Below are 13,961 nucleotides of genomic sequence, written 5' to 3' on the forward strand. Positions count from 1 at the left end.
ACCCAAAGTAATTGGGTGGTAAAATTTCTGAATTTATTATCTTAAACTGGTTATGTAATAATATTGTGTATTTACATTTTATTTGAGGATCTCAAAGCACTTTACAAATGTTAATTGAGTTTAAAAATACCTGTGATATAGGCACAGAAGCTACTACTATCCTCATTTTACAGATAAATAAACAAGCCCCAGAGAAGTCAGTAGACATGGTCACATAGCAAGTCATTGTCAGAACTGGGAAAGGAACCCAGGAGTCTTGAAAGCAATTCTAGCTCTCCTTTTCTCTACAAGGAAAAATTGTGATTGTATGCTGAATCCTAGTAAATGAACTCTAATCCTCAGTCCTACTGTTATATTTTAATATCCTCCTGGTTCCAGATGATGGCAATTACAAGCAGCAAAATTAATGACCTTCTCTTATGTGCACTGGATGAACTCTCTCAGGAAAATTTTAAAAGATTTAAAGACAAATTATCTTTTATTGACTTTGATGGAGGAGGTAACATCCCCCAAGGTCCACTGGAGAATGCGGACAGAATAGATACGAAGAATCTCCTGGTGAAATTCTACGGTGAAGACACTGTGTTAGATGTAGCTATAGAAGTATTCACCCAGATCAATCTGAGAGACTCTGCGGTTAAACTCAAAGAAGAAAAAAGAAAAGGTAAATACATATCATTTCTGTAACTCCTTTAAATCTTTTCCCCTTGAATATCCCCAGATTATGTGCGGTAAAAGAAGCAGCAGTAGGAACAGGCTTTTGATACCAATTTGAAATTCTAAGACAATAAGACTAAAAACCAAGATGCATACACTTCATTGTCACAAAAAATAGCTAAATAAACATACATCTTTTCTAAGATTTTTAAAGACAGATTCAGGCAGGAACTTCTTCTACAAGATATATTATTATGAAAAAGATAAATTCAGGCAACTACAAATATTCAAACAGCAACAACAAAACCTGTAGAGCACAAGCCTGAAATGTCCCAGAATTTCTGTACTTTTCATGTTCCTCAAGAATATAAGACATGACAGCATGGATTTACTCTATGGGGGAACTGCAAACTTCATTAAAAGTATAAGGCATATATGAATTACAACCTATGTAGGAACCTCACAATGCACTGAAGCAGAGTTTTATATGAACAGTAAAAGAGAGAAATTCATTCCAAAATGACCATATTTATATGCCCAGACTTTGTTTGATCCAATATGTTTTAATGTCCAATGATGATTTACAGGAGACTTGAAAGTTTTAATTTTTTTTTTTAAAAGCACAATTTTTAAATTTTACCTTGACAGAAAAGCATCCAAAGCTGGAAAACTCTTTTATTCTCCGAATACTTAAAAATATAAAATCACTTTTAAAAAATCACTGCACAAATTAATCATTTTAACTCAATGTAAACTACAACTTAATTTCATCTGAGCTACAAATCCTATTAAATAAAGATGCCACATCAGTCCATCAGCGCCCTGTCTACAGTAGAACCTTTCTAATGTGCACTTCTTATAACTTACATAAAAAATGTTGATTTCTCCTAACTTCTCAGCTAATTTAACAGCCTGGTCATGACATCTGATAAGACTTCATTATTTGATTAAATGTTTTACATTACACTTTACTCCTGGGAGAATTCTGCACCACTGCAGAATGCAGAATTTTGCACAATTCCGTTTCTCCCCGCAGAATTTCTGGCCACCACTAGGGGCTGCTGGACTCTGCAGAGCCCACCATGCAGTGAACTGGGCATCCAGCCTGGCAGGTGTGGAGGCTGCATGCTGTTTGTTCCTCATTTCTCCTGTGGATGGGAGAGGGCCTGGGAGATCCAGCCAGCTCTGGCAAAGTGTGAGGAAGAGGGCTGTGCCACACCATGTCCCCCGGCAGGACAGTAAAGAAGTTGGGGAGAGTAAAGGCTCTGGGGGTGCTGGTGTCTGGGCTGGGGGCTGCCCCACGGCTGGGCTCTGTGGTGACGGGGTGTGTGGGTGTCTGGGCCAGAGGGTCCCCCACAGCTGGGCTCTGGGCAGATGGGAGTGCAGGTGTCTGGACTCTAGGGGGCTACACACAGCCCCCTCCAGTACCCCGCAACTGGAACTAGGTTGTTGTAGGGGGTTCTTTAACTCTTGTCTGTATTGTTGACATACTTGTTGGCAGGTATTTTGAAATAAATTACCAAAATAATTGAAACTGGAGTGATTATACTGCGTTATTTTGACAAATAAAATATGCAGAATTTTTAATTTTGGGGAACAAAATTGGCGGCATTTCGGCAGTGACGCCTCTGGATGACGCCGCTTGTCGGCGGCATTTCGGCAGATGCTCATCCGCTGGCCAGTACGCAGGCGCACTTAGATGTGCCTGCAGGCACCGCGTTGGGGACCCCTGGTGTAATTCACGTGGGGCTCTATTTCAGTGGTCACCAACCAGTTGATTGCAATCAACTGATGGATCCTGGGGACTCTCCCAGTCAATCGTGATCTCCAGTGGTGGAGCGGGGCTGCCGCTAAGCAGGCTTGCTCCCTGACTGCCCCAGCCCCATGCTGCTCCCCATGCGGTCACTGCAGCCCTGCGGCCCCATGTGGGGGGGAGCAGGGATCTCAGCGTGCTGCTCCTGCCTGCAAGCACCACCCCCGCAGCTCCCATTGGCCAGGAACGGGGAACTGTGGCCAATGGGAGCTGAGGAGGCAGTGCCAGTAGAGAGGGGCAGTGTGCAGAGCCACGTGCCCCACCCTCAGGGGCCACAGAGGCGTGTTGGCCCCTTCTGGAAGCAGCGTGGGGCCGGGGCAGGCTGGAAGCCGCCAACTGGGAGCTGCCTGCGGTAAGTGCCGCCTGGTTGGAGGCTGTACCCCAACCCTCCCTCCCAGACCCATACCCTCCCTGCACCCCAACCCCCCCTGCACTCCAAGCCCCAGCCCTGTGCTCCCTCCCAGAGCCAGCACCCCATTCCCCCTCCTGCACCCCAACCACCTGCCCCAGGCTCAGCCCAGAGCCCCCTCCCATACTGTGAACCCCTCAGCCCAGAGTCCACACACCCCCTCCCCCAAACCTCAACTCCTTCCCCCAGCCCGGTGAAAGTGATTGAGGGTGGGGGAGAGCAAGTGAGGGGGAGGGGTAATGGAGTGAGCAGAGCAGGGCTTCGTGGAAGGGGCAGGGTCTTGGGGAAGAGACAGGGTAGATCCTGGGTTGCCCTTAAATTCAGAAAGTGATCTTGGGTGTACTGCTCTATTTATAGGAGAGGGGCCTTAGGTGCTAATTTGCAGAAACAAGTTATTTGAAATGTGTGTTTGTTTGTTAGATTGTGTCGTGGAGTGAGGCCACCAAAGCTAAAATACTTAGAATAGCTGAACCTCCGGTCAGGAAATTATGATGTCATAGATCTCTTGATCTCTTGATAATCTTCTGCGTCCCTTTGGTGCTGCCCATATCACTCTGAGATAAAAACAATGCACGTTACAGAGTCGAATCCAAAGGGCCACCCGAGGAGCAAGTGAATATCCTTAGGCAGTCAATTGCCTGAGAGATTTTTCCTGCTGACCATTTTTTTTTCTTTCCAAACATGGCCATGCATGCGCCTGTTTTAGAGACAATTGTAATATAATTCTCACTGCCTATCTGTCTGGTTTTAGGGATTTCTCTTGACATTACAAATGGCATGGTTAAGAGGGATCTCTTTGGTCACCTAGTGGGTATCTTGCTTAGGATCACTTAAATCTCTGTTCTTTGTTAATAAACTTACCTTGTTTTATTACCAAACCATCTCAGTGCTGTGGATTAAAACGAAGTGAGAGTCTTTGGCTAATCTAACAGGCTGGTGTGTGCTCTGCCTCTTGGGCGGCAGCAATGAAGCGTAACAATTTCCATGAGTGTCCAGTGAGAGGTACTGGATGCTGCTGGGAGACATCTCTGGGGAACTCGGGAGCTGGAATTATCTGCAAGGCAAGGTTGAAACTGGCAGTGTCTTGAAGAGTGCACTGGCAAGGCACACAGACACACAGGAATCTGACACAGTGTAGTAGAAACGCTCTTACTCTTTCTAAGGCAGAGAGGTACACAGTGGCTCATAGGTTTGGTTCTCTTGAGCAGGACATCACAGTTCACCCCATGCACCATTGTCCTCTGTGTTAATAATTTGTTTTCTTTTTTGAGCATGAGTGTTTCATTGTTCTTACTCTTTTGATTCTTTTTAAAAGTCCATTAACCCTCTGGATATACCCATTTGCTGACAGCTGACTATGACTTAATATATGAACATATGATTTCTTTTTCAGCCCTGGACCCTAATCCAAAATCATTTGGGATAGCAGCAAATGGTATGTGTTATCCAGTTTGTATGTTGCATAATCAGTAAGGATTGAGCAGCAGTGGAATTGTGTGAGTGAGGGAGTGGCTTCATGGCATGAGAACCAGCTGATCGTTCATCCCCCCAGGAGTGGTCTGTGCTGTGGTCACACAGGATGTCTGTGATGTCCATGACCTAGTGTTTCAGGATTTCATGTCCATCTAAATGGCTTCATTGTAATGCCTTTCCTTTTGTTGAATGTTTCATGTATTGTATACTCAATGCTTCTCATGCTTCATGTCACTGAATTAGATTACAGGATGACATACAGTGAACATATACAGGAAGAATACCAATTTATAGAAGACAGGAATGCTCGTCTGGGTGAGTGTGTGAGTCTAAACAGAAGATACACACAGCTGCTTATTGTAAAGGAACATCGCCACTGGGAGGCCAAACAACATGAAATAATGGCAACAGGAAAGAGACATGCAGAGATCCTGGCTAAGACAGCTACTCCAACTAAGATAGAAAGTTTGTTCGACATTGATAAATGCAGACCAACACCACGAACCATTGTGCTTCAGGGAGCTGCTGGGATTGGGAAAACAATGACAGTAAGAAAGATCATGTTGGACTGGGCATCTGAAAAAATCTATCCTGGCAGATTTGATTATGTTTTCTACATAAGCTGCAGAGAAATGAACCTGTCTACCAAGCAGATAAGTGTTGCTGATTTGATTTTAAACAATTGCCCTGACAAAAATGCACCAATTAAAGATATTTTGATGGATCCAGAAAAACTCCTTTTTATAATTGATGGTTTTGATGAATTGAAATTTTCATTTGATCAACAAATCATTAATTTGTACACTGATCCCTGTGAGAAGCAGCCAGTGGAAATCATATTGGGCAGTTTATTTAGGAAAAAAGTTCTTCCAAAATCATTCTTACTGATCACAACAAGACCAACTGCTCTGGAAAAACTCCAAAACTGTCTAAAGTTTCCGCATTATGCAGAGATCTTGGGATTTTCTGAGGAAGACAGGGAGGAGTATTTCCACAAGTTCTTTGAAGATAAAAAACAAGCAGCAAAAGCTTTTGGATTTGTAACAGAGAATGAAATTCTCTTTACAATGTGTTTTGTTCCAATTGTATGTTGGATTATCTGCACTGTGATCAAACAACAGATTGAAAAAGGTGAAGATCTCACACAAACTTCAAAAACAACCACTGCAGTGTATATGCTCTTTCTGTCCAGTTTATTAAGGGATCATAGCTGCATGTCAAAGCATTCCAGACAAACTAATCTCAGAAAGCTGTGCTCCTTAGCCAGAGAAGGAGTCTGGCGAAAGATAATACTGTTTGAAGAAGATGATCTCAAGAAGCATGGTTTAGATGTATCCAATATTCAATCCCTCTTTCTCAACAAGAGCATTTTTCAAAAAGATATTGACTGTGAACATGCCTACAGCTTCATTCACCTAAGTTTTCAAGAGTTTTTTGCAGCTTTGTTTTATGTACTGGAGGAAGAGGAAGAAACAGTGGAAGAGTCGGTGACAGTTACAAAAGATGTGTCTAAACTATTACAAAGTTATGAAGAACCTAAAAATGATTATTTAATGTTAACAGTGCGTTTCCTGTTTGGTCTCTTAAACATGGATAGAATGAAGGAGATTGAGAAATGCTTAGGCTGTAAAACTTCACTTGACACAAAGAGCAAAGTACTGAACTGGGTTGAAGAAGTAGGCATAGCATTGGCGTCTCTGTCCTCTAAAGACCGGAACGAAAATAAGTTCAAGTTTGAATTGTTCCACTTTTTGTTTGAGATTCAAGAAGAAGAAATTGTGACACGTGCAATGGATTGTTTCCCACGTATTCACTTGGAACTGACTTGTTTTTCAAAAATGAAGTTTACAGTTCTTTCCTTCTGTTTGAAGAACTGTCGAAGAATGCAGTCACTTTTTCTGTCTTTTTGTTCATCTCAAGCCAGTGCAAGAAAACCACAAAGGTAGGGAGAGACAGTTTGAGATTTTATATTTAAAAAGTAAATATAACTTCCTTATAACAACAATTAGTTCTTTTTCCAGTGCTTGCTCATGTTGATTCTATTCTAGGTGTGTGTGCGCTCATGTGCACAGTCGTCAGAGATTTTTGCCTTAGCGGTGTCCATAGGGACGGCTGTGGCACCCTGTTGTGCCGTGCTCATGTGTCGGTATATCAGGCACCACCGATCCTACTCCCTCTCAGTTCCTTCTTACCACCCATGATGTTTGGTCTTAGCAGCTTTCCTGGCCTACCAAGGACTTGCAGTTTTGTCTCTTCAAGTCTTAGGCCGTAAATAGTTTGTTTATAGTAGTTAGTGTTAAGTATGTTTAGAAGTTAGGCTATGGCTATACTTGCACTTCAAAGCGCTACCGCGGCAGCGCTTTGAAGCGCTAAGTGTAGTCAAAGCGCCAGCGCTGGGAGAGAGCTCTCCCAGCGCTGTCCGTACTCCACCTCCCTGTGGGGAATAACGGACAGCGCTGGGAGCCGCGCTCCCAGCGCTGGGGCTTTGACCACACTGGCGCTTTGCAGCGCCGCAATTTGCAGTGCTGGAGAGGGGGTGTTTTCACACCCTGCTGCAGCGCTGCAAATTTGCAAGTGTAGCCATGGCCTTAGACTCCCATCAGGGACTTCGCCCCAGGCAGGGCATGCCCCAGTCTCTGAGGTTTAAGCCCTGCTCAGATTGCAACAGGCCTATGCCTGTTAGTGACTCCCATGGCAGCTGCGTGAAGTGCTTGGGGGAAATCACATGTGAAGGACAAGTGCCTTATTTGTAAAAACTTTTGACCCGGGACCCAGAAAGAGCATGAAATCTGTTTGCAGGCTTTCCTCATGGAGGCTGCCCTCTGCCCAGCTTCTGAGCCTTTCTGGCCAGACTCTACCCCTAGTACCTTGGCCTGGGTTTGTAGCACAGCCTGGCACTGAGCTCTGTCTGGCACTGCTCTCCATCGCCGGCGCCCAAAAAGACCAAAAAACACGTCTTCCTGGCGCTGGGCAAGAAAGGCCATGGGGTATCAGTCAAAGGTCCCAGTTTGGGCCACCCGTCCACATCGGAGCCACATGGACGTGCCTCCCCAGTTGAGGCCCTAGTCCCGCCAAAGGATCTGCCACTGACTCCCGGGAGCCGTAAGGGACCCAGACTTGTGGCTGGACCAATGCCTTCCCAGGCTCTCCTGGAGCCTAGAGAGCAGAGGCCTCTACCAGTGCTGCCGGCACTGCATGTGCCATAGGAAGTGGCAAAGGCTCCCTATGAGGGCAAGCCAGCCACCAAGACACCCCACAGAGCAGTTGAGCGTCACCAATCCCCTGAGCCAAGGCAGCACTCTGACTCCATGCTGCAGATCTCCAGCTTCGTAGCTCAGATCCTCTGGGGCTCGCCCTAGATCACTGGCACTGCGTTCATGGTCTCTGTGACACGGGTCACCTAGTGGGAGGCACTGTCACCATATTGCCAGCACCGTTCACCCTCCTGCCAGTCGTCTTCTTGGCACAGATGGGAATGATCTCCATCGCAGTACCAGTCCCCCCAGCCCCATCCTCCTAGTCAAAGTGCTGGTCTCCAGCGGTGATGGTCAGCTGGGAAGTGCTGGCATTGACATCCCCACCATGGTCACTGGAAGGGGATTTCTCCCGCATGGAAAAGGAGGTTAGCCCCTCGCTGAGGCATCACTGGTGTGATTGGGCACCAAAGGTTGCGTCAACCTCTACAGTGCCACCTTGGCAACATGGCCAGTGGCCAGCGCAGTGGCCATATTGCAGTGCATGGGGCATGCCTGTAATGCAGATGCCGATGCCCCCTTTGCACCACTCATCTGCTGCTGCCTCACAGCAACAGTTGACGGCACCAGCAGCACCAGTCTCGGTGCGGGAAATGCACTTGGAGGTTGTGGTAGAGGAGCCAGCACCAACTCCAAAACCCCTTTCCTCCATGGGGGATGATGCCCTGGGGCCTCCCCAGCGATACAATCATTGTCCTCGTCCCCGGACGAGGTGGTGGCGGGTCCCTCGAGAGCCAGCCTGCCGGATGATTCTAAAGAGCACAGGCCCTGAACTCATCAACGAGTTGCCATGAACTTGGGCCTAGAGCAGGGGTAGGCAACCTATGGCATGCGTGCCGAAGGCAGCACACAAGCTGATTTTCAGCGGCACTCACACTGCCCGGGTCCTGGCCACCAGTCTGGGGGGGCTCTGCATTTTAATTTAATTTTAAGTGAAGCTTTTTAAACATTTTAAAAACCTTATTTACTTTACAGACAACAATGGTTTAGTTATATATTATAAACTTATAGAAAGAGACCTTCTAAAAATGTTAAAATGTATTACCGGCACGCGAAACCTTAACTTAGAGTGAATAAATGAAGACTCGGCACACCATTTCTGAAAAGTTGCCGACCCCTGGCCTAGAGATAGAGGAGATGGCCGAGCAGGCAGATACCCTGTTCAATCTACTCTTGGGCATCTACCCCTGCCTGCATCATACTACCAGTGCATGATGGGGTCCTAAAAATTGCCAAGGCCCTCTGGCAGACCCCCTCATCCATCCCTCCCACCTTCAAGAGAGCTGAGAAAAAGTACTTCATCCCAGCCAAAGGGATGACTTGTTGGTCATCTCTGGGGCCAGTGAAAAGGACAAGCAGGGGCACTTAGTTAACCCCCAAAAACAGAGAGGCCAAGAGACTGGACCTTTTTTGGGAGGAAGATTTATTCTATGGCCAGCTTGCAATTCCGTGTGGCAAACCACCAAGCTCTATTAGGCAGGCATAATTTCAATTTGTAAGACAACCTCCACAAGTTCAAGGAGTCCCTGCCCCAGGATTTGGCGCAGAAGTTTGGCACCCTGGTGGAGGAGGGTACAGCAGCAGCAAGGTGCTCTCTTCAAATGGCGTGAGACGCAGCTGACTTGGCAGCCAGGGTGGTCTCATCAGTGGTGGTCGTGAGGCACAGCTCCTGGCTTCAGACCACTGGCCTGTCCCAAGAAATGCAGGCCTCAGTCCAGGAGCTCCCATTTGATGGGAATGGACTCTTTGCAGAGCAGACATACGTGAGGGTGCATGGGTTAAAGGACACTCAGGCCTCCATACACCGCAGTCTGCAAGGAAACAGTTCTAGCCGCCTCCTCCACCAAGGCTTGACAACCTTGATAGGGGTCCATGAAGAGAAGGGATAGAGACATGAGTGTTCGAGGGCTTATCCCTTCACCCTCCCACTTCCCTAGTCCTTCTCACATAAACAGAGAGGAGAAATACTTGAAGTCCGGAGGTGCAGACAATTCAATGTTTATTGGGATTAACTTCCAGCAAGCATGATTCCAGATTCCTTCCTCAGTGTTCCATTCCCAGCTTTGACACTGCAGAGCATTTACCCCGTGTCCCCCTTCCCAGCTCTGATGCCCCAGAGCCCTGCCTGTGTCCCTGTTCCCATTCCCTGTTCCCATTTCCCCCCTTAGCAAAACGTGATGCCAGTTTTCCCCCTTACTTCCTGTTTGACCTCAGTCTCTATAGTAAAACTTGAGTTCTACTTAGCTATACCTTATCCAATCATTTTACTGAAATTTAACTAACCAACCCTAACATACTGTAACATGATTATCTAACCAATTATATCCCACCACCTTAATTGGTTTACACCCAGCAAAATTAATTATACAGCAGACAGAAACAAATGACCAGACAGAGACCATACAGATAAACAGTAGAAAAGTGGGAACCATAAAGACAAAACAACAAGTGAGTGTTTCACAATCACAACTATTGATAAGTGAGTTCTTGCCAGACAGGATGCTATCAAACTAAGTTTTCTTTAAATCTTCTAGGCTCGTCCCTTTCTCTGGAGGTGATAGATTGGATCATCTTTTTAACAGCCCAAAATTGCCTTGTTTCAATGTGACAAGTGAGGATGTGACCTTTCGCTTCCCAGCTTATGGCTGCCCCTGCTGTTTAGCCAAAGGCCTTAGCTTAAGAACAGGGCCTTAGACTAGCATAGTGAGAGAAGGCCTATAAACAGTGTGGCAGAGCTCTGACCTTGCTCCCATGGGTCCTGCACTTCTAGGCGGTTTATGCTGCCTCAGTGGCTCACTGTGACCCTCCACGTAGCCCTTCTCTCTCTAGGGCCAGGGTTACAGTCTACTGAGCCCTTTTCATCATAGGCTGCAAGGAGGTTGGTGAGAGAACTCCCACAGTCTCTGTTCAGCTTCCTGTCCTGACAGGAACCTGACTTCCCCTTCCAGGAGCTGTTCCTGTAGTGGTGGGTTGGGGGGAACCCGGGCCCACCCTCTACTCCGGGTTCCAGCCCAGGGACCCTAATGGTAACAGTTGTTGGCAGCCAACCTTTCACTGCCAGAGTTGCTACATTTCCCTGGGCCACTTCCCCACAGCTCTCCTGCATCTCCCTTCTTCACCCTTACCTTAGGGCTCCTTTAACGATGGTTTGAGGGTGTCTTCATTAACCAGCCCTTCAGCCGCACTTCCTCTCCTCTGGCTCCCTGGCTCTCCTGCCTGACTGGAGTGAGCCCTTTTTATAGTATCAGCAGGGCCTTAATTAGAGTCAGGTGATCACATTAACTGAATGGCCTCACCTGACTCTTTACAGGTTAATTAGAGTCAGGTGTTCTCATTAGCCTGGAGCAGCCCCTGCTCTGGTCAGTCAGGAAACAGAAAACTGTTAATCCAGTGGCCAGTATATCTGCCTTCTGCTATTCTGCTGTACCCAACTGGCCTGGGTCTATCACAACAGGCAGACTGTGATTTTGATTCTTGTTTTGTACCTCTATAACTAGCTAAGTGATAAGAATACACCTAAATTCTTAAAGTATAGGCCTTTGCAGACAGGCCTGAATATCTATATCCTAACAATGAGCTTTAGTCGTCGCCACCCTTCCTCCTCCTACTCACCCAGTCTGGCAAAGCATCCAGGGGGTCAGAAGCGCTCATTTTGAAGGTGCACTCAAGAGCGACACCCCAGTCAACTCCCCCAATCCACCTTGTTCTTTCCTCAACCATCTCCATCCCTACCGTTTGGCCTGGTCACAGGTCACCTCAGACCGCTGGGTGCTAGAGATAGTATCTTGGTACCTTGCAATTCTCGGCCACCCCTCCATACAACCCTTCCTCTTCCCTGTCCCTCTTTGGGGACCCTTCTTACGAGCAACTCCTCATTCAGGAGGTCGAAAACCTACTGCACCTGGGAGTAGTGGAGGAGGTCCCTTGGGACATGGAAGGAAAGGGGTTCTACTCCTGCTACTTCCTAATCCCCAAAGCAAAAGGGGGCCTTGGACCTATTCTGGACCTGCAGCGCCTCAACTAGTCTCTCAAGAAGTTGAAGTTTCTCATGGTCACTGTGGGCTCCTCCATCCCTGGATCCAGGAGACTGGTATGCTGCTCTTGACGAGAAGGACACTTTTTTCCATATTCCAAGGCCACAGACATTTGTTCTGTTTTATAGTCGGTGGATGCCATTTCCAGTTCACAGAACTGCCCTTTGGCCTCTGATCAGCCCCAAGGGTGTTCACAAAATGTGTGGTGCTAATGGCCACTTACATGAAGCATCCAGGTCTTCCCGTATCTAGATGATTAGCTCATTAAGGGCAGATCTCAGGAACAAGTGTAGAGGAGCCTCGATTTGGTGTGTTCCACCTGACATTGCCTGGGCCTGTTGATAAATGAGAAAAAAAATCCGCCTTAAGGCTGGTACAACTAATAGAGTTCATTGGGCCTGTTCTCGACTCCATGTGAGCCAGAGCCTTCCTTCCAGAGGTGCGTTTCCAGGCCATGTCAGCCCTAATCTCCAATGTCAAGAACCACCCGCTCACCACAGCTCACACCTCCCTATGGTTGTTGTTGGGCCACATGCATGGGTGGCAGGTATTGTAGGCAAGGGAAGGTGTTTCTTTCCCAAACTGCCTCATGTACCCCCACTCATGCTCCACCAGAGTCCAGACCCCCTCCTGCCTGCTGTTCCCATGCCAGAGGCTGGGGCAGGCAGGCTGGGGGCTGTGCCGCGCTGCCTGTCCTCCTGGCGCTGTGGCCACTGTGGCCACCCAGCACTAGGCGTTGGGGGTGCTCCGGCCACGTCAAATGTCCAGCGCTGGGGCTGGCAGCTTGGCTGCAGAGGGGGTGTCTTCATGGTTGGGGGTCATGCCAGCAGGCATGCCCTGGGAAGGCTGGCACCGCGCCACCCGACTCTCCTCTCCAGCGCTCCTGGGCTGGGGGAGGCTGCAGCCACGCAGCTCTGCTCTCTGGAGCTGGGACAGGCTGTGGCCGCACTGCCTGGCTCTCTGGAGTTCCGGGGCTGGGGGAGACTGGAGGTGCTACCCGGGGGGGCAGGGACTAGCAGCCACAGTTGAGTGGGGGGGGGGTGCTGGGCATGGGCCAGCAGCAGCCACAGCGGGGGGTGGGCTGGGCTCTGGTGGGCATGGAAGGGGCGGGGTGGGAGGCTAGCCTCCCCAAGCTGTGGGTTCACCCACTGCCCATGGCCATATGGCTGCATGTACATATGTGGTCAGTCATGCCCGGCTACATCTCTGGCCTCTGCAAGTGTGGCTGGCATCAGTCTAGATCCCCAACAGGCATGACCTAGACCGGGTAGTCTGGGTGCCAGATCACATCTGGTCATCCCTGGATTGGTGTTTGGACCCCAGGTCAGTGTTGAAGGGAGTTCCCGTCACAGCCCTGGCCCAGTTGCTGACCCTGGTCTCTGATGCTTCAGACCTGGGCAAGCTCAGCACACAAGGTCACTGGTTGCGGGATGATCTGGACCGCCATATCAATGTCAGGGACCTCAGAGCAGTTAGCCTGGTCTGTCAGGCTTTCTTGCCCCACCTGAAGGGCAAGGTAGTGCAGGTCCTGATGGACAATATTGCTGCGATGTATTACATCAACAGGCAGGGTGAAGCCAGGTTGTCAGCCCTTTGCCATGAAGGTCTCTGCTTTTCAGACTTGTGTGTGGTATGCCATTCATCTGGTAGCCGTGCATCTGCCCAGGACCCAGAACGTAATAGCAGATTGCCTCAGCAGGACTTTCTCGTCTCACCCAGAGGCAGTCAGTACGATCTTCCAGAGATGGGGGATTCCCCAGGTGGACTTGTTTGCATCCTGTCAGAACAGGAAATGCCACATGTTCTGTTCTGCTCCCATGGTTGGGAGCTCTGGTGTACGCCTTCCCGCCAGTGCTGTTAATTCAAAGAGCCCTCGTGAAGATCAAACAGGAAAGGGCAAAGGGTATCCTGATAGCCCCTGCATGGCCTCACCAGCACTGGTTTGGCAGGCTGCTGGATTTTTTGGTAGTCACCCTGCTGCAGCTACCTTTCTGGGTAGACCTGCTGACCCAGAACCACAGCAGTCTTCTGCACCCAAACCTGGTGGCGTTGCACTTGACAGCATGGCTACTGCATGGCTGAATGCGGAAGAACAGGAATGTTGGCCCAGGTTCAACAGGTCTTGTTGGGTAGCAGAAAACCCTCCACCAGAGCAACTTACCTGGCCAGGTGAAAAAGGTTCACGTGCTGGGCCTTGGAACAATGTGTCTGGGCTGAGCAGGCCTTGCTTCAGGAGATACTGAATTATATTCTGCACCTCAAACTCCAAAGATTGTCCCTGTCATTGATCAGGGTCCACTTGGCCTCCATTTTGGCTTTCC

At 48.5% G+C, this 13,961-nt stretch overlaps 1 protein-coding gene across 1 annotated transcript in view; it reads left to right on the forward strand.

Moving 5' to 3' along the window:
* Positions 1 to 381: 381 nt before the first annotated feature.
* Positions 382 to 13,961, forward strand: part of LOC123369028 (NACHT, LRR and PYD domains-containing protein 3-like) — an 81,221-nt gene continuing 67,641 nt past the window's right edge. Inside the window, exons 1-3 of the mRNA XM_045014400.1 lie at positions 382 to 664; positions 4,596 to 6,252; positions 10,558 to 10,576. Of these exons, the coding sequence (XP_044870335.1) occupies positions 382 to 664; positions 4,596 to 6,252; positions 10,558 to 10,576 (1,959 nt within the window). The remainder of the gene's footprint in view (positions 665 to 4,595; positions 6,253 to 10,557; positions 10,577 to 13,961) is intronic.

This window comes from Mauremys mutica, chromosome 4, assembly GCF_020497125.1.
Source record: "Mauremys mutica isolate MM-2020 ecotype Southern chromosome 4, ASM2049712v1, whole genome shotgun sequence".
NCBI lineage: Eukaryota > Metazoa > Chordata > Testudines > Geoemydidae > Mauremys > Mauremys mutica.